At 46.4% G+C, this 25,046-nt stretch overlaps 1 protein-coding gene across 1 annotated transcript in view; it reads right to left on the bottom strand.

Moving 5' to 3' along the window:
• Window positions 1-25,046, bottom strand: part of MYRFL (myelin regulatory factor like) — a 109,043-nt gene that overhangs the window by 9,834 nt on the left and 74,163 nt on the right. Inside the window, exons 12-20 of the mRNA XM_064491531.1 lie at window positions 24,591-24,699; window positions 23,758-23,867; window positions 11,387-11,550; window positions 10,692-10,755; window positions 7,137-7,222; window positions 4,559-4,633; window positions 4,421-4,473; window positions 4,122-4,301; window positions 802-909 (exon numbers count right to left, since the gene is read on the bottom strand). Of these exons, the coding sequence (XP_064347601.1) occupies window positions 802-909; window positions 4,122-4,301; window positions 4,421-4,473; window positions 4,559-4,633; window positions 7,137-7,222; window positions 10,692-10,755; window positions 11,387-11,550; window positions 23,758-23,867; window positions 24,591-24,699 (949 nt within the window). The remainder of the gene's footprint in view (window positions 1-801; window positions 910-4,121; window positions 4,302-4,420; window positions 4,474-4,558; window positions 4,634-7,136; window positions 7,223-10,691; window positions 10,756-11,386; window positions 11,551-23,757; window positions 23,868-24,590; window positions 24,700-25,046) is intronic.

The following is a 25,046-nucleotide window of genomic DNA, read 5'->3' as shown; positions in this document are numbered from 1 at the left end:
ATTCTGAAATATCCACTTTCCATTTCCTGTTAGTCTTACCCAAACCTTTTATTAAGTGTGGGAGAGAGGACAACCTTTCTGAAAGACACTTCCTGCAATCAACTCAGGCCCAAAGGAAGAATAATGGCTTGAGCTCAGCATGACATAAAAATGCTGATTTCCCTTCACTTATTTTACTAGTAGGCTTAATCCTCAGGACAGAAGCTCATAAATGTGTTCTGGGACTCGGTAAACTATTAAATATTACTCCACATTCCACTGAGAGTTATTCTAAGGGTTGTTTTTTTTTTTTTTTAATTAATTACAAAATTTTTTATTCCTTAACTTGTAACTAGTCTTCAATGCCTCAGAAACATCTGGTTGAAAAGAATATTTGCCTTGCTTTCAACTCCTTTGGATATAGGAACCCTGATGTTCCTGGTGCCCTGGACAGAGGGGAAAGATGGAGCAGCAGCAGAAGAGAAGTGCTTTCCTCAGACCCCTGGGAATATCCCACACTGGGGATAGTTCAATGGCTTCAGACAAAGGGGAGGGGCAGAGAGTGCTGGAAGGGCTTTCTAGAACCGTAAGTGGAAACTTGCTGCATCTTCCAGAGTCGACCCCAGGTACATGCACACATCAGCCCAAATAAATGGAGGCAGAATGGTCAATGGGAAGGAACCAAGAACAGGGAGCCAGGGGACCCAGATTTTAACTTCAACTTTGCTCATAACTCACTGCAGGATCTTAAGCAAGGTCCTGAGCCTCTGTTCCATCAGCTGTAAAATGGGTAAAATGGCATAAATCAGGGGTTCTCCTGACCTGGAGACTTTGGAACCTCAGATGATTGCATGAAGGAGTCTGTGGTGTTGGCTGTGAACTTGAAAAGTAACATCTCTCCCACAGATTTGTACCACTTTTCAAACGCTGCTGTTGGATTAACAAAAATAATTCAGTTAAAAGCTTAGCTGAATTTAGAGTCACATCCTTCCTCGATACCTTCTCTGTCAAATAATTGTAAAAGTATAATGGATTAATAACCTCAGGGTCAAAAGGTCAGGGTGACACTGGTGTCTGTGTTCTGTGACATTCTCTGCTTCTAAATCCCCCAAAGTGGTGAAGTTTCCTGAAGGTGATAGTAAATGGAACATCTAAGACCCTCCCATTTCTTCTCCAATTGAACGAGGGAAGGGGGAACAAATGTTTCCCAGTGTGTCAGAGAGCCCGGGAAAGCAGAACCTAAGTTCCACTTTCAGCCCAGAGAAGCCGATGCGTGTAGGAGGGCACAGCCAGGCACCTTGCAGCAGACTTTCTTTCTTCAGGAGTCTCCTCCGTGCCTCCCATAGTTACAGAAACATAAGATGAACAGACACTCATTGTCCCAGGGAACAGAGCTGCCAAACTTCATCTGGTTTGATAAGCACTGCTCTTCCTAATGTGAAGAGAGCTGGCTGCTATAGGAGTGCACTTGCTCAAGGGTCAAAAAAATTTTTTGAAAACGAAGATCGGGCCAGTCTCCAACCTCTGCCTGTTCAGGATCCATGGTTATCCATCTCACCTCTGTGTCTCATCTGAGGACTGCTCTCAGAAAAGGACACCAAGCATCCCCAAGGTGGACCCCCAAAGTTAGGACAGGGTTTACCAGCCACGAGGTCCCATGCTCTTTAAACAAGAGATGATGGTTCTGGGGGATGTTTGTGACAATAATGGATTTTTCCATATTTAAAACTATTGAGGACATGATGACTGAAACGAATTCCTTCCTTCAGATCGAACTTCTATCCTCACCCTATAGAGATGCATCTGTTCCCAAATTCAATCAAAAATTGCTTTCTTGAGGAAAACAGTACAAGCATTGCCTCCTACAAGTGTGGGGAAAACTCTCTGTGCCTCGGGTTCCTCACTGGAAAAAAATGGGGATAAACACAGTGTAAGAGAGCAGGACCCGGTGGCCCCCCTACCCCTGCCTCTTGTTTACAGAAAAGCTGGTTTCCCAAGCCTCCGGGAGTCACAGAAGAACAGGTTCAAGCAGTTCATTAGGACAAGCCTGCAGGCACTGGGGGATGGCAATGACTCTGGCCACGCACCTCAACTATTGACTGAGATTATTCCTTCATTTCCTTTTAAAACTTTCATGGCTGAACAGAATCTTTCGGAAAAAAAATTTCTGAGTGGGGATGCTGGGTCCACTAGATTGCAAGCATTCTGATTAAAAGCAACTTTCCTTTTTGTTACCAAGGCTGTTGCCCCCAGGGTCATACCCCTGCCCCTCCCTGGAATAGAAACCAATTATTCTATCAGGAGGCAGATGCAGAGAAGAAACAGGAACTGGTTAGAACCCACCCAGTCCAAGATGGTGGAGGGCTGGACTTCTTGGGGAACCTGAGCCTCATTCTGTGCTCATTGTAATGTATTAGCCTGCTAAGTGACACACCCACCAGCGCCATGACAGTTGACGGTTGCCAGGATAACAACCGGAAAAGTCCATACAAGGACTGAAAAACTCTTAACAAGGCCTGATTGGCTCCATCACACCTGAACAAGGACATGGTGGGAGGAGCTTCCTGTAAAAGTCCACGTGGCCTGACTCAGGCCAGAGCTGTCCCTGCCGCCCATCTTGGCTGATGGCTCCCCCGCTCGAGTGCCTCTTTCTTACTTGAGCATCTTCCTTCCTTCTCCCTTTCTGAGTAATAAAGCGGCTGTTCACTTCACCCCTCTGCCTCTGCTGTGCGAATTCTTTCACAGCCGGTGGCAAGTGCCCACACTTTGGCGGGCTTCCTAATTTAGGGGTCCTTCCATCCGCTGACAACACTGACTATCTTTTAAGCTTGTGAGGACTAGATAACTTATTCGTGTAGCCCACTTAGGACAGGACCTTGCCTACAGTAGTAATATTTCATTACATGGTGGTGGTGATGACGATGATTTGTAGAAGTTATTTACTCAAGCCTCAAATATGAAATTATATCAAAAGGAAAAAGGAATTACATTGCTTCCCCAAACTCTGACCACTGACCATGGACTACGTGTCATTAGTCATCAGGGCTGCTCGCAAATATTCTGGTTCATCTTCTTCCAGGGAAGTCTGTGGTCTGTACTTTGCCAAACATTTTTAAATTAGATGTGACCAAGGTCATTTGTTTTGGCCAGGACAGCGTAAGCAGAAGTGACGTGTGTTCCAGCCCAGTGGAAGCTTTAAGAGCCGGTGCACCATTGGCCCTGTTCTCTTACCACTGTGACAGAGATTGTGGAAACAATTAACTGAGAAGGAGTCTCCATCAGCTGAGTCCTGAAGTCTGATAAACAAGAGCCCTTTTTTCATCCACATTTGACGCATAGAGAGTCGAATACATTTTTTTGCCACATTAAGCCGCTGTGATCTGGGAGTTGCTGTTACCACACATGCTAATAGAGAAGCCACTGATATGCATATATTGTTACATTCGCATCATTAGCATCGTTTTAGACATTTGTTAATATGTGTGTACACAGAAGGAGATTTCTAAAAATGATAATAACTTAGTATACATTTGGATATATAGCATCTGATCTTACAGAGATCATTACACTTTTAGCCCTTGATCAAGTTTGCATAATTTTTTTAACATGAAAATTCGGTTACTTAAAAGGCACCAGTGTGTGTGTGTGTGTGTGTGTGTGTGTGTGTGCGAGTGCGCGTTCCTAAGAAGAGGAAGAAGAAGGTATTCTGAAAGTGGAATGCCAACTTCGTGTTTTTCACTGACTTCAAGCTTGCCCTAAACTCATGAGAGTCCCCAGAGCCTTTTACATTTTGCCCTAGTTGGTTTGGGCAGAGAGCCCAGATGCTACATCATTTTTTAAGTTCCAAGTGAGCCAAAACACCTACCCATCCACACATAATTACTTCACTGTGTTACTCTTACTGTCTTGATTGGCAACAAGCAAAATGAGACCCTTTCACTTGAATCAACCAAAACTTCATCCCTGTGCGGGGAACTCAATATTATAAATGATTGCAGTTTGGGGGTATCTGTGTTTTTAAAGATCTTGCCGCCCCACAGAGAGGAGAGTGGAAGCCTGAACAGACTACCCAAGTGGATGCTGACAAGGGGAGAAAACCTCGGGTTCCAAGCACTAGCTGTTTCTCACTGAAGGTTCTTTACCTGCCCGCAGCCTCTGGTGGGGCTGCTTCTCCTCCGGCTGTCTTTGCACAGGACTGGAGAGGAGTATTCCTGTTCCCCAGATCGGGCAGCAGTAAGTCTCCAGACATGGCAGGATCTCACAGAAAGTGATTTCTGGTACTTGGAAGGAGGGTTGTGTGGTTGCAACGGATGCATTTGGTGCTGCAAAGAATTGGGCAGAGGGGAGGGGCGTGACAAGGTGGACCCGAAAGGCTGGTTCTTCTGTCGACAGTTCGCAGGAAACCTGGGCTGGCTGGAGGGTGAGAATGTGAAGGCCTTACCCGAGGGGGAGGCTGTGGGTGGCAGCTCCGGCTCCTGAGAGCTTGTCATGTTGCTGGAGGAGGAGGAGGAGGAAGTCATTAACGAAGGAGGACATCAAGAATTCCTCTCCCCAAAGGAAAACAAGACGGAATTCTCACCTGGAAGGGAGACCCGGGGTACATCGGTCTTGATCTTTTAAGCTAAGTATGTAAAGGGAGACGATCGTCAAGGCACTGTTCGAAAAATAACAAAAGAGCATGTTAGGTGGCAGACTGGACTCTAGTTAGACCTCACACAGCCAGCCGGACAGAGATTGGGGGCGGGGGGTGGCCCTGGCGACAGGAGCACCGTGGAAACCAGCACACTCTGCTCTCTGCCTGGGGAGAGAAAGTCCCAGTCTTCCTGGAGCTCAGAGGCTCCAGGCATATTTGGAGCTGATGGATTTTTCCACAGAGCAGCCCCCAGTGCCCGCAAGCCATCTCAGAAGCAGCTGTCATGAGTGGAAGATCACAGGAGGAAGTGTGTGAGTCGCTGGAGGCAGCCCTCTGCTCCTTGCAGGAAAAAGTCAGAGCCAAGTTCACATCCCCCGCCCCGGCGGAGGGCGCCCATGCCGGGAGATGAAAGGCCGCCCGGGTTTAGTCAGAGGTGGGACCAACCCCACTGGGCCGCTTCTGACGTCTTCCTGCTGCCTGTCTTCTCAGAGCACACTGCACCAAATTGGACAGAGGGAGGAAAAGGGCAATAAAGCATCTACTTCCACACTACATGACTTCAAAATAATGAGTATATCTTTTCCCCCAATTATCAGAACTTACAGATGCAAATGGAAGCCTTCCGGACAGGTTCTGAGCTTTGGGAAGCTAGTCCCAGTAATGCTCATACATCTAGACACTCAGCATTCTCTTTGTGGGGTGTCTTTAGAGCTCTGTCTACAACCCCGCTGTGTGCTGGGGCGGACCCGGGGGGACCTAGCTTGACCTCTTGCCGGCTTAACTTCACACCTGGTTCCCTAGACGTGGTTCCTCATTATGTGGCTCCTTCCCCATCAAAGGTAGTGGAATTACCACCATGAAATATACACAAAGAAATGTGCCACACGTTCGAATTCCACTCACAAAGGAAGAATTCCCAGAGCGTTCTCAGTAGGAGCTGGTCACTGCCCAGTGGGCACATCCCTGCCCGGGATGAGTGGGGCTGAGCCCCAAAGATGCCGTCAGACACAATCTGTTGCGTCGCCCTGGCAACCGCTTGCTGTGGTCCAGTCTCCCTTACTCTGCTCTCCCACGTCCCCCCTCTCTATCTCCCTATTACTAATACTTAAATACACTTTCTGGTTTGTCTCTGCCATGTGCTTCAATGCATGGCCCGGGCAACTTCCAAGCTCATAGAATGAAACGGACATCTGCTTCCTTCTTTGGGGTTTTGACCCTTCTCAGGTACACCACAGCCCAGAAAGAAGGTAATAGGCCTAACACCTCCCATTTCTGGTCTTAGACGTCAACAACAGTGGAATTCACAAGATCTAATAAGCACATTTAAAAAGAAATCTTTTTATGTCAAAATCAGACTTCTGATAAGCTTTCCATCAGGCTTTCATGGGAATCTGAGTCTTCAGAGAAGGCTAAGCATGTCTGCAAAAGCAGATGCTCATGCTCTCCTGAGTTGGGAATCCCAGCACAAGGCATGCTCACCCAGGAAGGTGAGAAAAGTACACGGGCTTCTAATGGGAAATCTGTGTAGTGGTGTCACCGAGCCGGGTGCCTCCCACAGTGCGCAGTAGCGAGAGAAAAGTTAAAATGCTGAGGGAGGAGCAGGGTGCAGAGAGACTCACACTGTCTCCCATAGCGAAGAAGCTGCTTTAGATCAAGGAGCTGGAAGCATCCTTGGAACCGCCCCTTACTGTGCCTCCAAGGATAACTGTCTCCCCTGAGCCACGGCCCAGAAGCAAGTCCCTTCCTACACTAACAAAGTATTTCTGGAGGGACAGATAAATGCCCCTTTCACCATTGGGTCGTCAGACTGAAAGCAAGAAGGCATGGAGGACACAGGAAAGGTGACCAGGGCTCAGAGGATGAGCTGCCGTCACAGCTGCAGCACGAGCCTGAAGACCTGAGGCCTGAGAAAGTCCCCCCATCCCCATAAGGGACGGAGCCCTCCCTGCGGAGGGGGCCTGGTGACGGACAGCAAATACCTCTGTGCTTACTGTACTGTTTGCTTTAACTGCCTAGTACATTTGCCTACGACTTCACCATGTTGCATGTCTTGGGGTAATCTCCTGATCCCTTTGGTATAAAATCCAGAAGAATCCTAATAAATATGCATGTCCAGGGGAAAGTGGATCGTACCTAACTGCTTACTCACTCTTTCCCCCCAAGCGGACAGGAAAGAGAACACAGAATTTAAGATCAAAGTTATTTGCAAGACTGAAAAAGATACACACACCCTCACAGGCACACACATGCACACACGAAGGGCACAGTGAGCTGGTAAAAGACATTAGTTGATTAGAAAAAAAGATCACCCTTCGTCTCGTATCTAAGAGCAGAAAGCGCTTGCTTCTCTTCTAGTAAATGAACGGCTCCCTCGTCACTGAGCAAAATCAAAGGTCAGTGCCTGGTTTAAAGGGCTCCTTGTCTTCAAAGTAAGTAAAAAGTCAGTCCCCGGTTCGTGTGTGAGAAAAGGAAGATGGGAAGGGAAAAAGAGCTCGACATAGCACAGCACTGATGTTTTTCTTACCAAAAGGCCATCACAGCAATGAGCGTTATAACCAAGGTCTGGAAAACCCAGTTGGGACATGATTGGTTTTTTCCTGAAAAATAAACCTATAAAAAGATTCAGCAATGAGAAATGATAAATCAGTGACGCCAACTTTGAGAAGGACGCTTGAAGACCCAGCCCTGGGGGATCTTTGCTGCTGCCTTCACCCTACCGTCTGCCTCTCTGAAAATGAAGTTCTTTCAAAGCTTACCCCAAGTTCCCGCCTTCTCTTGACACACCAGCCTATGCTCCCTTCTCCCTGACGTCCTGCAGGATACTCTCGAAAAGCAAAAGGTCTTCAAGACACGATGTTCCAAATGCCAATGGAAAAATTTCAGGCATCAGGACAAGCCGTGGAAAATTATGGCAGGAAATGCTATTAAATACTCCTTAAATCATACACATTGTAATCCCATTCTGCCACTTTTTTTTTTTTTCTTGGAGGACAGTTAGGGCTTGTGTCTTATTTATGTTTATACCCATTCAACAAATATCCATTAAACACTATTATGCGCAACACTATAGGGGATGTGAAATAATCCAGTTACACTGTCTAGGAAGTGGCTGAGACAAGCCTTTAGGACTGGTACACACTGGCATAAAAAACTTGCATATGAGGAATGAGCCAAGAACGACAGGACAGACACAGCTGTGCAACTGGTGAGGGATCCGGCTGCAGAGACAGGAGCGGTTTTCTGCCCACTTTAAATACACTGCTCCCTAAATATGAGTATTCCTACCGATGCCATAGAGTATTATGTTTGCTTCCTCCCGGGGGTACAGGGTCGGAAGGGAATTGGAAGATGGTGTTAGTTATGAAATAGTTTAAATTGGTCTTCGAATTTCTTAGGCTGTTTATCTGCATACAAAAAATGTTCTTCAGTGTAATAGTGGGGGGTGGGCGTATTAACCATACCCTTTTCAACAAGTACCCAAACCTTCAGAGCTATTATAACTGAGTCATCCGTAAGTGCAAATGGAAGCCACTCTGAATACCAGGGAGTGGGTGGTTTCTACCACTTCCGCATCTCGCTGCAACTGTTCTGAGGTTGCCCCAATAGCACGATGTACAAAGAAGAAACTCAATGAAATTTGCTGAACCGATTAGAATTAAATAGTATTAATCTCAGGATAAGAGCTCCCCCCTCCAGCCTACTCCCCAGAGCGGCCAGATTATTTTAAATCCCCGTGCTTTTGCTCAAAACCCTTTGCCCTCGTATAGGACAATGACATAAGACCTGTGGTCAGACTTGGAGTCACGTCATCTAAACGTCATTGACCCTCATTTCCTTGTCAACAAACTAGGGAGGATAAAACAATACCTGCCTGCCTTTCAGAGTTATTCGCTGGACCTCCTTCAAGAGCACACAGCTAGTGAGTCACAGAGCCAGGATTTGAACCCAAAAGCATTTGGCTCCAGCATCTGTGCTCTTAACCCCAATGCTACACTGCCTCCCTTCTTCTGTCTGTAAGGAAGAGAGACACTGCACAACTGAGAAGTTACCGTCATTATTCGAAAGGTCTTCATGGCCGTACCAAATGAACTCCTTAACCCGGTGACCCAGAAACTGAGCCTCACCTCTGTGTTCAGCCTTATCTTCCACTCTCCTCCCTAACAAACTCCCACCTAGTCCTTCGAGGAAGCCAGTGCCAGCTCCCCGCCCTTGGCTTGTGTCTCTGCACCCGAAACCTCTCCTGCGGCTGCTGTCACCAGCGAGCCAAAGCTTTATGCCTCCCTGAAGACCCGGCCCCCACGGTACCCCCGCAGCACCAGGAGCTCCTGCCACATCCATCGCATCCGGGTACCACCACTGTTCTTTGTTCTTTGTGTTTTCTTCTGATCTTCCCTGGCTCCCTAAAAATTCCTTAGAAGAGGCCACTTCTGACTCCCACGGGCCTAAGACAGGGACTGTGAGAGATCTCTGAGCTGAACGGGAGCTCTTTAAGGTCTGTGTGAGTCCCTGACTCTGTGTCCACACCCCAACGCCCCACCCCACCCCACCCACGAACCCCAGACACTAAACCTCTTCATGTTTTTGATTTAGACTGTGAGCCTTCAGGGAACGGTTTCAGCCTGGGCTCTCCATTCCTACGTGTATTTGACAAGTATTTCTTGAGCACCTACTATGTGCCAGACTCTCCAGACACAGACTGAGGAAGGTAGACAGGGCCCATTCTCATGTACATTCTAGTTAATATTCTGAGAAAACTGCAAAATAAAGAGATTCTTTGGGTGCAAGATGGGCTACTGAGTTTGCACATGAACCAAAATGTACCAATCAGGGCCTCCACGGATACGGATGCAGCGCCCTACCTCCCACTGCAAACGTATTAGTTCAAAGAGCATCTTCCTGACACATTATTTTTGATGTTTTGTTCTCCTTTTTGCCCCTTAAGAGAGGCACGGGGGACTGAAACCATGCACACCTTGTGCACACCAAGCACACGCTCTACCGCTGAGCTGTACCCTCCACCCCTATTTTTGGTGTTTCGTGTTTACTGAGCAGCCTGGATGTCCTGGGCGTTGTGCTAAGGGCTTTAGCTCATCCACTCCTATCAGCAATCTTTGTAGGGTAGGTACTGTTATTATCCGCTTCCCAATTCAATTAAGTAAACTTGCTTAAGAACATATCTACGTACATATTTTATCCACGTATCTATGTTTATTGGTATACCGAGAAGCTTGCCCGCAGCGTAACATTTTAGCAGGTTTTAGTAGAACGTTAAACCCTTTCTGCATCCTCTTAGACTAGTTCAGTGATGCACAGCATGAGGGGGAGAGAGTAAACTGGGACAGTGGCCCCAACATCAGGTCAGCCTTGAACAGGATGTAGATTAAGGTCATAAGGCTCTTCCTCTGGGAAGGGCCCCCTTCGGAGAACTAGTGGGTCAGAGGGAGCAGCCTGCCATCTATGAATTGTGGCGGGGAGAGCATTGCAGCTTCTCCAGCACTGACACTTGTCTGCAATGGAGAGGGTACCCTTTAAGTTAATTAATGATTAGCCTTCACTTTTTACTGTAAATGTTGTCCGACTTGATGAAATTCTCTATTCATTAATAAGGCTGTCACATCTTACCCTTTGCAAGCAAGTCAATACCTATTCTCCATTTGCATATATAGCAGGAAAGATCAAAGGGGAAAGAGAGAGTTGAGGATTAACTCACATCCCTTTGGGATCTTCTGAAGCCAAAGATAAGGGACTAAGTCGAGTCAAGGCGTCCACACAGATCTTGCAGCCCAGGGTCACATGCACGTGACGGTTAACGGATTTCACCAGATGGGGACCAGATAAGCAAAAACTGGCAGAATAATATTTCTGAAATGAACGTGTTCTGCATCTCTAAAGTTCTCTTTGAAAAGCCAGTTAGTATCTATTAAAGGGATAATATTTAAATGCCAGAAATGCATAAGGATGCAACTGGGGAACCCATCAACTAATAGATGAAGAAAAAAATGCTTGATCAATTTTCCTAAAGACTGTTTTAAAAACAGAAAATATCATCTCTCTTTATTATAAATTGAAGCCTGTTTACCTTGCTGGGTTTTTTGGGAATGGTCCTTCTTGGAGAAGATGTGCTAAAAGCTCTGCTAAATTTGCTTTAAAAAAAAAAGAGAAGGAAAAAATTTAATTATTATCCAAATGCCTCTGCAGGGGTTATATGAAAAAGGCCCAAGCTGTCACTAACACAGCAGTATGACTTTTTTTGTAATACGGTGGTAATTTGAAAAAGGAAAAAAATCAAGGCAATTGAGAATTCTTTTTGTGGAAAAGAACCTTAGTCAGTATAAATAATTGCACTAAATGTTACATTTCCCCTTTTCTCAAGATTATACTCCAGAAGATGTGCATTTACCTCCTTAAGTAATAAAAAAAAAACAGAGTAAGGTTTTTTTCCCCCCTAAAGACCAAATATGGTTTACTAAATTTAGAAATGGCCACCTCTCGTCCTTAAAGGAAAGGCTACCCTTTTGTTAAAATGTAACACTTCCTATAATAACTGCCCTTACACAGATGCATTTTGCTTTGTTTCCTTTTTCAAAGCAGCAACAGAAAAAAATAAGAAAATTATCACGTAAAGCAACCGTGTTCCAAAACATTCTGAAATAAGTCTAGGGACTTAATTATCAGAAAGTAATGGTCGCTACTTGGCAGAACAGACCATTCAGATTGACGTAGTTACAGAAAGACCGCACTCTCTCCTTTATCCCAGGGGCGAGCCCGGGGTACCTGATTGAGCTTGCTTCGCTGGCGGAGGACTTCCAACTACTGAGCCGCTTCAGCTGGGCCAGCTTTCTGTTCCATATTTCTAACTCTTCTATTCTTTCTTCAAGGTTGTTGGTTAGTTTGCAGAGCTGCTTCACTGCACCTACATTTTCCATAAAGATCTGGTCCTAAAAATGAAAATGGTACAGAGCACATAAATTTATAGTTTGAGACCACCAGGGAACTGTCCACAGCCCATTGAAAATGGCTTTACACACACACACACACACACACGCGCGCGCGCGCGCACGCATAACCTCAAGTTCATTCAAGATAAATCCGGAGGCTTGAAACTTAAAGTGGTCTTGCTGGAGTGTGTAGTAAAACTACTTAGGTTCAATTTGCTATAAAATGGAAATATGTCCTCGTAATCCAAGAGAGAGAACAGAGCTGAAGGACGCTGTCAAGTTTGGAATCCAGAGATTTATTTTCAATGGCCATTATGCTATATTTAAAGCTCATAAAAGGAAAGTCAGAACAGGCTTCTGGATGTTGATTTGTGTGTATATCACTAAATCCTCACAAGGAGTGACTCCGGTTCTGCCTGGTAAAATGTGCATCAAATTGCTCGGGTGAAGGAAGGAAGAATGAAGACCTGGGCTTTTCTCTGAGTTCTGCCCCCTTGCAGATGTGAGACCCCAGGTGAAATGTAAGAACTGCTCTGAGCTTCAGTTTCTTCATCTATAAATACAAGGATAACTCTTGAGGTGTTAATTTCTGTCTTAACATCCCAGGAGCTATTAGATGCAATTTATATTTTAGCTTGAACAAAATTTAAAACAACAACGACACTTAATTCCTTCTATTCAGAAAAAGTTGCTGACATATCAGAAAGAGCAAGAAAGAGGAGACCAACCAAAACAAGAGTGCGCCAGCTGTCCCTCCTCCACCCACACACTTCAGCTGTCACCGGGACGTGCGTGCCTGTCTCTCAGCCATAACAAGACCCCTGGAGAGCTCTCATCAGCCACTGCCATCCCGTGACCACGCCTCCTTTCCCCTCTCTGTTCACAAGTCCAGAAGGCCATGGCACTCTTTGGGGTTCACAGAGGCTGGTCCACTGTTGTAAAGTGATGAGCCTGAGGCCCAAAGAGGAAGACTGTTCTGTGGTTGGAGATCAAAGTCAGGGCTGTGTCACTTTGCGATTCTCATCATGCAAAACGAAGTTTTACGGGTTTCAAACACTGTAAAGCAGTCACTCGGAAAGGACTCAAAAGCTGAACATTACAGATCTGAGGCTTAGTTCATGCAGTTTAAAGGCATATGCACACTGGTGTAAAACACTGGCAACGGTAAGTCTATAGTCAGTGTAAGGATGCGCTAATGCTGTAATAGGATGGTGTGGAGATCACTTAACTCTAGAATAAAGGTTAAAGGACAAAAGTATTAAAAATAACTATAGCTACAATAATCTGTTAATGGTACACACAAATGCACATAGAACATATATGTATATATATAAAGGAATATTATTTAGCCATAATAAAGAAAGAAATCCTACCATTTGTGACAACATGGATGCCCTCAAGGGCATGATGCTAAGTGAGAAAAGTGAGACAGAAAGACAAGAATTATACGATATCACTTATACGTGGAAACTGAAAAAGCTGAACTCATAGAAACAGACTAGATTGGTGCTTGCCAGAGGCCGAGATGGTGGGGGAATGAGGAGATGTTGCTCAAAAGGTGCAAACTCTGTTTAAGGTAAGTTCCGGGAACCTAACAGCAGCATGATGACTACAGTTAACAAGTCTATATTATATACTTGAAAGTCGGTAAGAGAGTAAATCTTAAATGTCCTCACCACACACACACACACAAACACACACACACAAAATGTAATTATATGAGGTGATAGTGTATAAAGCCTATTGTAATAATCATTTTGCAATATATATGTGTATCAAATCATCATGTTGAACACCTTAAACTTACATAACGCTGTATGTCAACTCTATCTCAGCAACGCTAACAAGAAAAATTCAGCTGTGAACAAGGATAATTTGTTTAAATAAAATAAGTCTGGACATGAGTTGGTAGCTGTGGAATCTGAGTGAAGTGTATGCATGTGTTTCATTGTTATTCTCTCTGTTTTTGTATATGTTTGAAATGTTTCATTTAAATGTTAAAAAAATTAATAAAACAAAAAGCAAAAAATCTCTTGACAAAAGCACTCCTAAATTTTCTAATTCTGGTATAGATTTTCCTTCCCTTCTAAACTTGTTAATAAAAATAAGGCAGAAATCATTAAGATAAGAAAAACATTCTATGATTCTAAACTGTAGTCAATGTCATATGATGATTTACTGTGTTTAGGAGAAAATCTTATAGTATAGTTACATCTGTAATATTTCCAGTGGGTCACACGGCCAGTTGATGTCCACTCAGCAGTCCGACCCAGATTCCCAGCCACCATCTCTGACTCCTGTCCCCACAGGCAGTCCATCACCCCGGGCTGTCAGTTCAACATCCTAATCTCCTGAACCTATTTCTCTCCATCATCAGTGGCACTACCATACCGAATCATCTTTTTTATTTTTCTTGGCAACTGGCTTCTTTTTTTAATTCTTCTCCCTCCTCTTTTTGATCTTTGCTTGATACATTAATTTGTGATTTAGCTCAAACCAAAGCAGACCATGGAGAGTGATGTTAAAGTCCCCTCTAAACCATGACAGTAAGTTCCTCCTGCCACGTCTCCCACAGGACTTCAATGCTGCCTCATGAGATATGAGCGATGGCTGTGATTGTCCGGTGACTTGTCAGTAATGAGGAAAAGCCAGCTCTGATTTCTCCAACTCAGATTTGCCAGTGCCATGCATCTGCCAGGTGGATCCACCAGGCAGGAGGATAATTCATGTGTTTTCCTATTTAAGAGGAAATAAATAAAGGTGGACGGGGAATTTACTGCCACCTTCCTGATTGTAATCATGACCCTGACTTTATGGATCCAATGGAAAATTACAGGAAAAATAAATTTCTAGGACATTTTATGGGGATTGACTCTTATTAAAATACTTCTGACTTCTGTCCTCTATCATCATGGTGAAGTCAGTACCAGTATGTTCAAAACCACAACCTAGAATTTTCTGAAAATGTCCTTTTCTATGCAAATGGTAAGGGCTTTATGAGTTCATTTTAACCACAAATGTGCACCGAGATGCCTGAGGAATTTTTTCTAAATATCCAAGTTGCATGTAGAGGTCCGTGTTCATTAGGACAGAGAAGGGCACAAGGCTGGGTAATTTTGAAAAGCTTCCCCATCTGATGCCCCTGTTCATTAAGAATTATTTTGTAATTGAACCTAATTTGATTACTCAGCTCTGTCCAGTTATTATTAACCATTTTATTTTATTTTTTAAAGTATATTTATCCTTTATTTCTTTTCTTTTTTTTTTTTTAATGGGGGTACTGGGGATCAAACCCAGGACTTTGTGCATGCTGAGCATGGGCTCTACCACTGAGCTGTACCATTCTGCCCCAGTTATTATTAACCACCTTAAATGGGACCCACTACCTCAGCTGAAATGTTACTTTACAATCTTGATCTAAAAATGTTGGAACCAGTGTGCTACCCATAACTGCTCGTTAGGCTAGGGGCGGGGGCGGTGGCAACTGCTTCACATCACAAAAAAATCTTTCACCCACTGTTGAAAAGGCTTGCATTGGGGTCAGGGTATATACGGACAGAGGGAGCATTTCTTTCTCTCTTTTTCTTAACTCAAGTGTAGTTGATTTACAACGTTGTGTTAGTTTCAGGTGTACAGCAAAGTGATTCAATTATACACATACATACATATATATTCTTTTTCAGATTCTTTTCCACTCTAGGTTATTACACGATATTGACTGTAGTTCCCTGTGCTGTACAGTAGTAGGTCCTTGTTGTTTATCTGTTTTATATAAAGTAGTGTGTATCTGTTCATCTCAAACTCCTAATATATCCCTCCCTTTCCCCTTTGGTAACTATAGTCTGTTTTCTCTGTCTGTGAGTCTATTTCTGGTTTGTAAATAAGTTCATTTGTATCCATATTTTCTGAAAGGACACGCAGGGCAACTTGGCAAGTACGTGTGCCAGGAAAACCAGGGGAGGGGCTAGTGAAACCAGAGACATTACCCAGCGTAGAGTCTGCTTCTTGTTTAAGCCTCGTTTCACCACAGCTCCCCTCACACTCTGTGCTGTAAGCGCACTGGACCTTTGGCCGTTCTCTGAACATATCACACATTCCCTAGTCTCTGGAACCAGCACAGGCTGCTCCCTCCGCCTAAACCAGCTGTCTTCCCTCTCCTCCCACCTTCCCTTCATTTGGTGTCATATTTATCAGAGTTGTAAACCCCCGGAGGCAGGGCTGCCTCCTGTCCACAGTGGACTCTCCAGCACAGGGCAGTCACTCAGGACACATTTGATGAAAAAAATGAGTGAATATCTTTAGGGTGGTGATTCACCCCATGAGGCATGGAGATGTCGTAGCCCTGCTCTCCAGTGAAACTGAACTTCCAGTTTATTCTTTTACCCAAGGGTTCTCTCAAAAAAACAAGTCTATTTTCTCAATTTTTTTTTTTCAATGTTAGGAAGTGCCCATGGAAACGCAGGTGAATTAAGCAAAGAAACACTCATGTTTAACAGCCTTAGTGCAATGGGCTAGGGGCTCACTGGTAACCAGCCACGTGGCTTCCGCTCTGGTTATAGCCTTTCTGTTTGGGGAGAGGACTGGCTGAGGAAACAGATGAACATCCTTTCAGTGGCCCCCGAGGAAACATGCTGACTCTGCAGAATGCAATTTGCAAGGTCCTGGGTCCCTTGCGGGAGTGATGATAAATGAGCCCCAGCCCTGGGAGGCAGCCAGGCAGCGGGCTTGATCTCTCTTCTCTTTGGGAACGACAGCTTGTCCTCCGTCTGAAAACACTGAGAAGTTGAAACAGGCTCTTCTTTCTTTCCCAGTGAGAGTCACAGATGCCCATGGCATTCCATGTTGCATGGACTGATGTTTTTATAATAAAACCATGGGAATAAAGCAGCCTGTAATTGACTACTATGACAATGATTATCAAAGGGAGAAATACTGTCTTGTAGCCAGTGGGTGTGCCTGGCAATTGTTTAGGCTTTGGATAAATTCAGCTTTAGATCTTTGTCCAAGAGTTTACTTTGTGGACATCTCACCAGGCCTTGACATAGATTTAAAAGAAAAAAAAAAAAAAAAAAAGAATCCTCAAACCAGAAAAGCACGCAGCTGAGATAGTGTGGAAGCTTAGAATTCAGCAGAACTTCCAACTGGCCCCTGGAGGAGATGGTTCCCTCCCATATGTATTTCTGTTTAAGAGTAATTTACTGTGGAAGGGCTTGGGTCCTCTGACTGAGACAAGTTCCCAGCTGAACTAGCACATGGCACAGTTCGTTGTCATTCTCTGATTTCTTGGCTTCCCCGGGTGACCAATGAGCTCCTTTTGAGGGCAGTGTCTTGTGACTCCCCAGGGCCCACTTAGCATCAGATGCATGCAGCTCCATATTCAATTAATGAACAGAATCAATAGTTCATTATCAAGCGTCTATGATGTGCCAACCACCGTCCTAAGTGCAGGGAGAAAACGCTTAGATCAGTGTTTTCTAGAGGCTCTCTGCCCTCATAAAGCATGTTTTCTAGGGGGCAAGTGGCCAAAGACAAGTAAACCACAAGTAAATAATACAGTTTTAAGTTGTAATTAGCACTGGAAGGGAAGCCATTGGAACAGAAAATAATTGTCACTATCTTAAGCCATTGGTATAGACTGGGTCTATTTTGTTTTAATTTTGAGAGCCCTGGGGGGAAAGATAAGATGGTAGCACCAAGTGGAAAGGTATATTCTCATCCTGAAAAAGATAAACTGGGCCGTACAATTCACAGAAGGAGAAATCTAAATAGCTAACGCAAGAAAGAGATGTATGACCTTATTACTCATCAGAGAAAGGTAAATTAAAGCAGTAAGATACCACTTTACCCAACTGGAGTTGAAAAATTTAGAAAGTCTGATAACGTCCATTTGTGGATGAGGGTATATAGAAGCAGCCAGTCTCATGAGCGGCTGTTACGAGTTGGAAATGACCAGCGATTGGTATTTCATAGAATTACAGCTGTGTGTGTCCTCTACCCAACACCTGGTGTCTGGCCCAGAGAAAACCACCCACAGAGGCACAAGGGGACCTGGGTGAGAATGTTCATCCCTGCAGGGTTGTGGTCAACAGAGTTGGAAGAGTCCATCACTGGAGGAGAATGGAAAGACACATGGCCAAGGACGCCACACATCAGACAGTGAGCAGATGTAGATAATTCAAAGAAATTTAAAACACATGCAAAAACCAACCCTAAGAATAGTCCAGAAAGCCTGCCTATCCAGGGATGTATATGAAACACATTAGCGTGGCTGCCATTGCTGTAGGGGGTTGGATGGAGGAGGAAATGAGGATGCAGAGGAGAAAAATTTAATAAAGGAAAAGCAGTAAAATGGGGAGCGTAGTGCCTCCACACGAAAGTTCCAATGACAATGACAGAAGGGAAAAGTCTGGTGGGAGGAAGGTGTAGCTCAGTGGTAGAGTGCATGCCTAGCATGCACAAGGGCCTGGGTTCAATCCCCAGTACTTCTGTTAATAAATAAATACACTGAATTACACCCCCCCCAACACACACACACAAATCTACTGGAGGAAAAAAAAAATGAAGGGGATTTTACATCCTGACAGATACCACTCTCCGCCATAGTTACTTTTCTTACTCTTCAGTGCTCTTAGTTTGAGCGGCTTGAAGGCAGAGCGAGGGACCCAGAAAAGACAAGCCCAAGCTCAGCAGCTTTGTGAACAAAGGCCAGCAAACCCCTTTATCCCCCCAGGGAGGGGGCTGTTGTGACCTGGCCCCCCAGACCTCATGGATAAAGTTAGCATCGATCAGAAAGGGGCTGACGTATCCTTAAAGTTACATCTGATGCTGAAGTTCACACTCTCGAGCCAGTGTGCGAGATCCGACGGGTGGGTATTCTCATCGTCGAGACCAGAAGAGATGTGGGGAAGGCTCGTTTTCCTCCCCTCTCATCCAGCCCCTCCGCATTTCCCTACTGGGCCTCTCGGCTCACGTGGCTTTTGCACCCAGTGTTTGCCCACGATCTCCTTCGACCTTCACCCAACCCTTCAGCCTTCTCGGGGCCTCTCCTTCCCCTAAAGGCCCTTGCTGAAAGGGGTCCGCTGCTTCCGGGCTCTGCTCCTCATTCCACGTGAGCTGGCAAGCCTGCAGGGCCAGGCAGGTGACAGGAGACAGGCCAGGCAGGTCTCAGGGGTGGGGGGGGAGGTTGGGGGGCAGGTCTTCAGCACCACGTCCCCACATCTGGTATTTTGAGGGAACCAGAAATCCAAAATTTGTGTGAAGATCTAATTTTTAAAAGCAGGCAACACATTTGAAAAATTTTCAAACACCATGGGGGAAAAACAAATCTGCAGGCTGGACTTTTTCACAGGCTTCTAATCTGTGACATGGGTCCTCATAGCCTTTTCCTTGTTAATTAGTATCTTCACCCCTGCTTCTGCAGCTCCCCCTCCACCCCCAGCTGCTTTCTCATGGTCCGCGCTCCCAGCCACCTCTAGACACTGCCATCTGAACGTTCAGCTGAATTCTCAGACTCAGGATTGAGCTCATCTTTTCCCCCTGGAAACCGCTTCTCCTGCAGACTCCCTTATGTTGGTGGAACCACGTGTCCTCCTTCCACCGAGGTTCAAAAGCCCAGGCGTTGACATAAAAGTCTTGTGGAGAACCCACGAGGCGTCAGGTCCTGTCCTAAGCACCACAGGATTGACCCTGGCCCCAAGAAGCTCACAGTCCAGTGGAGGAAGAGAAGGGCAACACACTGCAAGGAACACCCTAGAAGATGTCTCTCCAGAGGCGTAAGGCAGTGTAGACGGGAGCGATCCAGGCATCACAGAAGTCATTCGTTCATTCAACCATCCTATGTTGAATTTCTACAGAACTCTAAGCCCTGGGGTTCACGCCACTAGTACAGTATTGGAGACATAGTTTTGAAAAAATAGAGATGGTTTCTGCTCTCACACAGCTCCCGGGGGAAATGGGCAAAGAACAAAGAGGCAAATAAACAAGAAGGTTTCAGTTAGGGACAGACGCCTCCAGGCTGCTGTGAGCGAGTTTGCAGCGCATCCCCGGCGGCGCAGAGGCCCAGCCGAGGGGAGGGTGAGGGCTGCGGAGCCGGAGGGAGCACCTTTTTCTAATTACTGCAGAGCACACTCCACCCTCGCAGTGGCCCTGAATCTCACAAACCAAGTGAGACCGAGCGCTGTGGAGACCCCTTTAGAGGAGGTGGTCAGGGAAGGGCTTGGCGCTGAGATCCATGTGATGAGATCATGTGAAGGGCAGAGAGCGCTCAGTGCAACAGCTCTGAGACAGAAACAAACTCTGAGCGTGAGGAACAGAAAACAGGGCGCCAGGGGAGGGGCGAGGAACAGGTCGTGTCGGGGGTGCAGCTCCATCCTATTCTGAAGGTCTCAGTTTATCGGGGAGGTGTTTTGGGGGGTTGGGCGGGCGTGTGAGTGTTAGGAAATGAGTTAGGAAGAGAAGATTCCATCCAGATTGTGGAGGGTTCTCACAGTAAGCCAGCGAAGAGCCAAAACTGGGGAAGGGAGGCTCTAGGATCAGAGATTCGTTTTTAAGGAAGATGATTCTGCTGGCAGCCAGCAGGTTAGTTGGAAAGTTGTTACAACAGAGAGGGAGAAAAAGAATAAAGAAGGGAGATGACCTACAGGAGCTGGTGCCAAAGTAAGAAGAGCAGGACTGCGGATGAGAAAAGGGACGCCCTCCTCCCCTCTGCCACGCCCCCGTCTCCAAGGTCCACCACCCTCGCCCTTCCCTCATCTCCCAGTCTCCCCCTTGCTTTCCATCCAAGAGCCGCTGCCTAGTCCCCAGACATCCTCTCCCCTCCTCTGGACCGACGGGGCACTTTACCCCTGCATCCCATGGCCTTTGACATCTCACGTCGCAGCTTAGAGCTTATTCCTTGTGGACCGTCACATCACCCCGCTTAGACCGTCAGCGCCTTGAGGACAGGAGCCGAGTGTTATTTATCTTTGCATGATTCAAATAGACAGGTTTTTGCCACATTATGGTTGAAGGAAAATTAGAAACAATGAGCAAAAAGCAGCCACATACTAAGTTGTGGCCGGGTGGCTTGTGACGTGCGGTCTTAAACACACGCACACGGATTATTCAAGGATGAGCGATTCCGAAGACAAACCTCATCTATATATAGACTCAGTTGTGAAATTTGTTAAGGTAGTTCCTACATTTACTGTGTACATTTTTCTTATACCAAATACACCTAATAATAGTAATGCTCAAGAAAGCTAACCACCTGTTCCCCAATAATCACAGGAACAAATTTTTAAAGTTGCCGAGTAAACAGATGGATGAACGAGCCAAAAGGCAGAACCCTGGTGGTCTCACGCAGGAGGAGACTAAGGTCCCGACTCTCAGGCCCCTTGCAAGCTCTCAGTCTCAGCCCCGAGCCCTCTCTCTCCATCTCCCACCACTGAGCTTTCACTGGGCCATGTGAACCATGAAAACTTTGAGGAGAAGAAGCAAATTGCTCCAGATAAGAGATTTATCTTGCAAGGTCAACGCTCCTGTTAAGAAGAGAAAGAGAAGTGGATTGACACCAGCTTTGGCCAACATCACTCATCTCCGGCTTTGCCTGGTTGCATGGACAGCCTGTAAAGGTCCAGCCATTCTCTTTCCCATTTCGGCATCAAACTGCCAAGTACATGCGGAAATGAGATAGCGATCATGGAGGGCAGCATTTCAACGTGTCCATGTTCTAGTCTGCGTTTTAGCTTCAGTGACAATTTCTCTTTAAAAATAGAGGCATTTGGGGGAAGAGATATGGAGCCCAGTGGGAGAGACTGTGTCTCAGCTGGATCTCCGCCTGTTACAATAGCACAGGCAGGAGGCCCAGGAAGTCCCAACAAAGGTCTTGCAAACAAACAGCCCTGGACGTGGCGATCGAGGCCGCCATGGCGCCCACGTAAATGGGGAGGAGTCCAGGAAAGCGAGAGGCTGTCTGTGCATCCTTCTTCTGGAACAACCAACAAAGAGTGTAGGACCACAGGGGGCCACAATCCCTGCGCTTTTAGTGAGAAAGAATAAAGGACATTCTGGGGAGCACTTGTCATGTAGAGGAGGGCTGCTCCACCGTGCTGACGTCTATGCTCAGAAGTGAGCCAAGGAAGAAAGCTGGGCTGCAGAGTGTGCAGGTGTCCATCCGCTCCTGGTGTTACGGACTCACTCAGTGACCGAGGCATCAGTGATGTCACTGTGGGTTGTATCAAGGTCCTGTTCCTAAGAGAATTGCCCCTTTTCCACTCTGGACCCGTTCTGCTTATTTATAAACTCAGTGCCCCCTTGGCATGGATTGCTCGTTGGGTGATGAACAAACCTGGCTGCCTGGAACAGGAATGCCCCCCCACCGCTTCCCCAGCCCTCTGGGCTTGGCTTTCTAGGAATGAACTTGGGGTGTATCTTCCCCTGGGGAAGTGGGAGGATGCTGACCCTCCGAACTCCTGTTGCAAAGTGTCCTGACTGTCTCTGTTCAACTCATCTGGGAATGGGGAAATCCTGGGCCAGGGGGAGAACTTCCTATTTTGCTGAACAGTGACAGTCAGAAGGCCCTGGGCAGGCGTCATCTACACAGGAAGCATAGCGACCTCTTTCCCGAGTGCTCTCGGGGAGGGCCATGGCCAGAGCCGAAACCCCAGGAGCCCCCCGCTTAGCAGCCTGGTGACACACTCCCAAGTCTGAGGCTGACACGGTCCCTGAGGCTGACGGCTGTCTTCTCTCACCCCAGGAAGGTTACGAAAATGCAGCGGGGTGAGGGTGACTATCTTACAAATACCTCTGAGTATATTTTATATTTAGGTAAACATAAAAGAGTTTATGTTTTAAGTAGACTATATGAAAAATAAAGTATTTTATTAAGAAAAATCCATTTCTGATAATACACTTCTGAAGGGTAGTAAGAGCTTAGGCCTGAGAGACACCAAAGAATTTCTTCTATCACAGATGGGGTCCCGGAAAGCAGGAGGCAGCAACTCGGCTTGTGCCCCTCAGCGCCTGAAGCCCAGGGCTGAGCAGGCCACCGGGATGTCGTTGTCTGAGTATCTGTTGCCCAAGAGCTTGTAGGTAGAAGACTGTGGAAGGGCCTGGCCTGAGAACATCCCCTCTACTTGCTGCTCCACGGGTGGCCCGCTGAACAGCAGGACTGGCCATACTGGCTTCACCTGGAGACTGGTTCAAATCGCAAGGTCCCAGGTCTCACTTCTTTCTTGCTAAACCAGAATCTGCATTTGAACAATTCCCCGCCACTGATTCGTGTTCACTTTGAAGCTGGGGAAGCACTGCCCCCATGAACCGACAAATTAGACATTAGTCTCCACTCGAACGTCTCTCCCGACTCCCGCAAAATCCCCGTGTCAGTCAGCCTTCCCTCCGGCATCCGATATAATAACACATCGTAAAGCTAATCGGCCTGAGAGGGAATCTGCAGACCTTGCAAGAGATACAGGATCTCACAGAATTAACAGACGTGGTCTCGGAGAACCGCTCCAATCACAACCGAAGTAATCGGCCAGCGGGGAAATGGCAGACTTAGGCCCTCAACCATCGCAGAGGGGCTCCTCTGCGAGGATGGTGACATTCCTTCAAAAGAGGGTGATTTGAATATCAAAGAATTCAGACAGGCCCTTGGGAAAAAGCGATAAGGCTCATGAATATCTTTGCCAAAATGACCCATTTACAACTGTGCTGTGAAAGTCAAACATACAGTTTTGTTGAAAAACTCTGCTCCAAAAAAAAAAAAAAAAAAAAAAGTCAACACTTCAGTCTTCAATCCTTCTAATGAGGAGTGCATTGTTTTCATTATAACTTAAATGATATCACGTGAGACAACACTTTCATAAGTTTTAGTTCCATTTTTCAGGACAAAGTCTAATCAACACTTGCTTTGTTTCTATTTCTCACGATGCGCGGTCCCTGTTGGAAGTGCGCACCTGCTGGGTGGACGTTCCCAGGGCCGGCGTTGCTCCAACAACAAGACCTGCTGGACTCAAATGCTCCATTTTCCTTTCTCCCTTATGAGACTTCTTTTTGGTACCTGTGACCGGTGTGGGACAATCAGTACCAACTTACTCCGCAGTTTGGGGACGGACTCTTTTTCCTGTCCTGTTTCCTGGTTGGATGTTCAGTGCTTTGTGAAGCCACTGAAGGGGGTTTGCCTGGGAGTGACGGAGCCCCAGGGGCAGGGATCTACTCAGGGGTTACCTTATCGACCATGAGGAAGTTCTCCAACGTCTCTCCGTTTTCACAGGTGACATCGCCAACCTCTCTGACGGCTCTGGGTAGGATCTCTTGCACCTCCTGGGCGATCATTCCTAGACACAAACATGCCAACAGTTTCATCACAAAAAGACCTTTCTGGAGCACATCCTCCCAGGCCCACCTCGGAATGGAATACTGACAGCCACGCAGGTTGTCTTTGCAAACAGATGCTCACATCTCCTCAGCGTTTGCTCTGATCTATGATGCTTTTGAGCAAAGAAGGGACTCGGAGCCAAGGACCACTATGGGATTCAAAGTGGGAATGTCGTTTTCTCTACTCTTTCTGGAGACTCTGAGCCAAGTGTTGGAAAGGGTACCTAAGTTCCCTGTACAGATGTAAGGCTGGGGCATTAGCCTGACTTTCTTGCTTTTTCTGCAGGAGGATCCTGCACCCTAAATGGTCCTTTTTCCATTTCCAGACTGGCGTATAAACACTGCCTACGGCTTCTCTGACTGAGAACCACCTACCCTGCCACCTTCTGTCTCCATCACCCCGCTGCCCCGCGAGGCCCCTCAACCCTCATCCCACGAGCAAGAGGAGACTCCAGGGAAAAGAAACAATATGTTCAAAATACTCCACCAGTACCTCGGGGTGCAGGAGTGGGGGTGTTGAGTTAAGATGACACAAGACATTCCTCTAACCTTTCCTGTTCTGGTGATGATGTCATTCCCGGAGGACACGTTAGACCGACAGGATGTTGTCAGATGCCATAGCGACGAAGAGGGAATTGGCACTTTAAGAGCTGACAATGCGACATTAAGAAGGCTGTGTGTACCTGTTTGGTGGGCGGCGCTGATTCCCATGGCAGATGCAAATTCAGGCTTGTAGTCGTATTCAACAATCCGCATCTGGGCTATTCTTCTCAGCTGTTCAGTCGTGTCAACCTAATTTAATCAAAGAAGAGCCGATTTCACCCACTTAGCCGTTTGCCATTCCAGTCAAGGCCTGGGGTGCCCCAGAGAGAAGGAAGTTGGCGATGGGACCTTGCCCAAATGATTTTAAGGGAAATTTATGTTTTTCTCCTTTGAGAAGCAAAAGTTTTAAGGTCCATGTTGGCGACTTCCATCCCTGACTTAGAAACTGAGCCAGAGTTCTTAGAGCTAAATTACAGGGCAAAATCTCCCTCGTCCTCTCCTCTGGCCTCACCTCTGGCCTCCGAGAGGCGAATGCTCACCTCGGAGAGAAACAGTCGCTGTCCAAGAGGGCAAGGGGGCATTTCCAAAGGAGCACA

The sequence above is a fragment of the Camelus dromedarius genome, chromosome 11 (assembly GCF_036321535.1).
Source record: "Camelus dromedarius isolate mCamDro1 chromosome 11, mCamDro1.pat, whole genome shotgun sequence".
Taxonomy (NCBI): domain Eukaryota; kingdom Metazoa; phylum Chordata; class Mammalia; order Artiodactyla; family Camelidae; genus Camelus; species Camelus dromedarius.
Note: the sequence above shows the minus strand (reverse complement) of the source record. Positions and strands in the feature narration are given on the sequence as shown.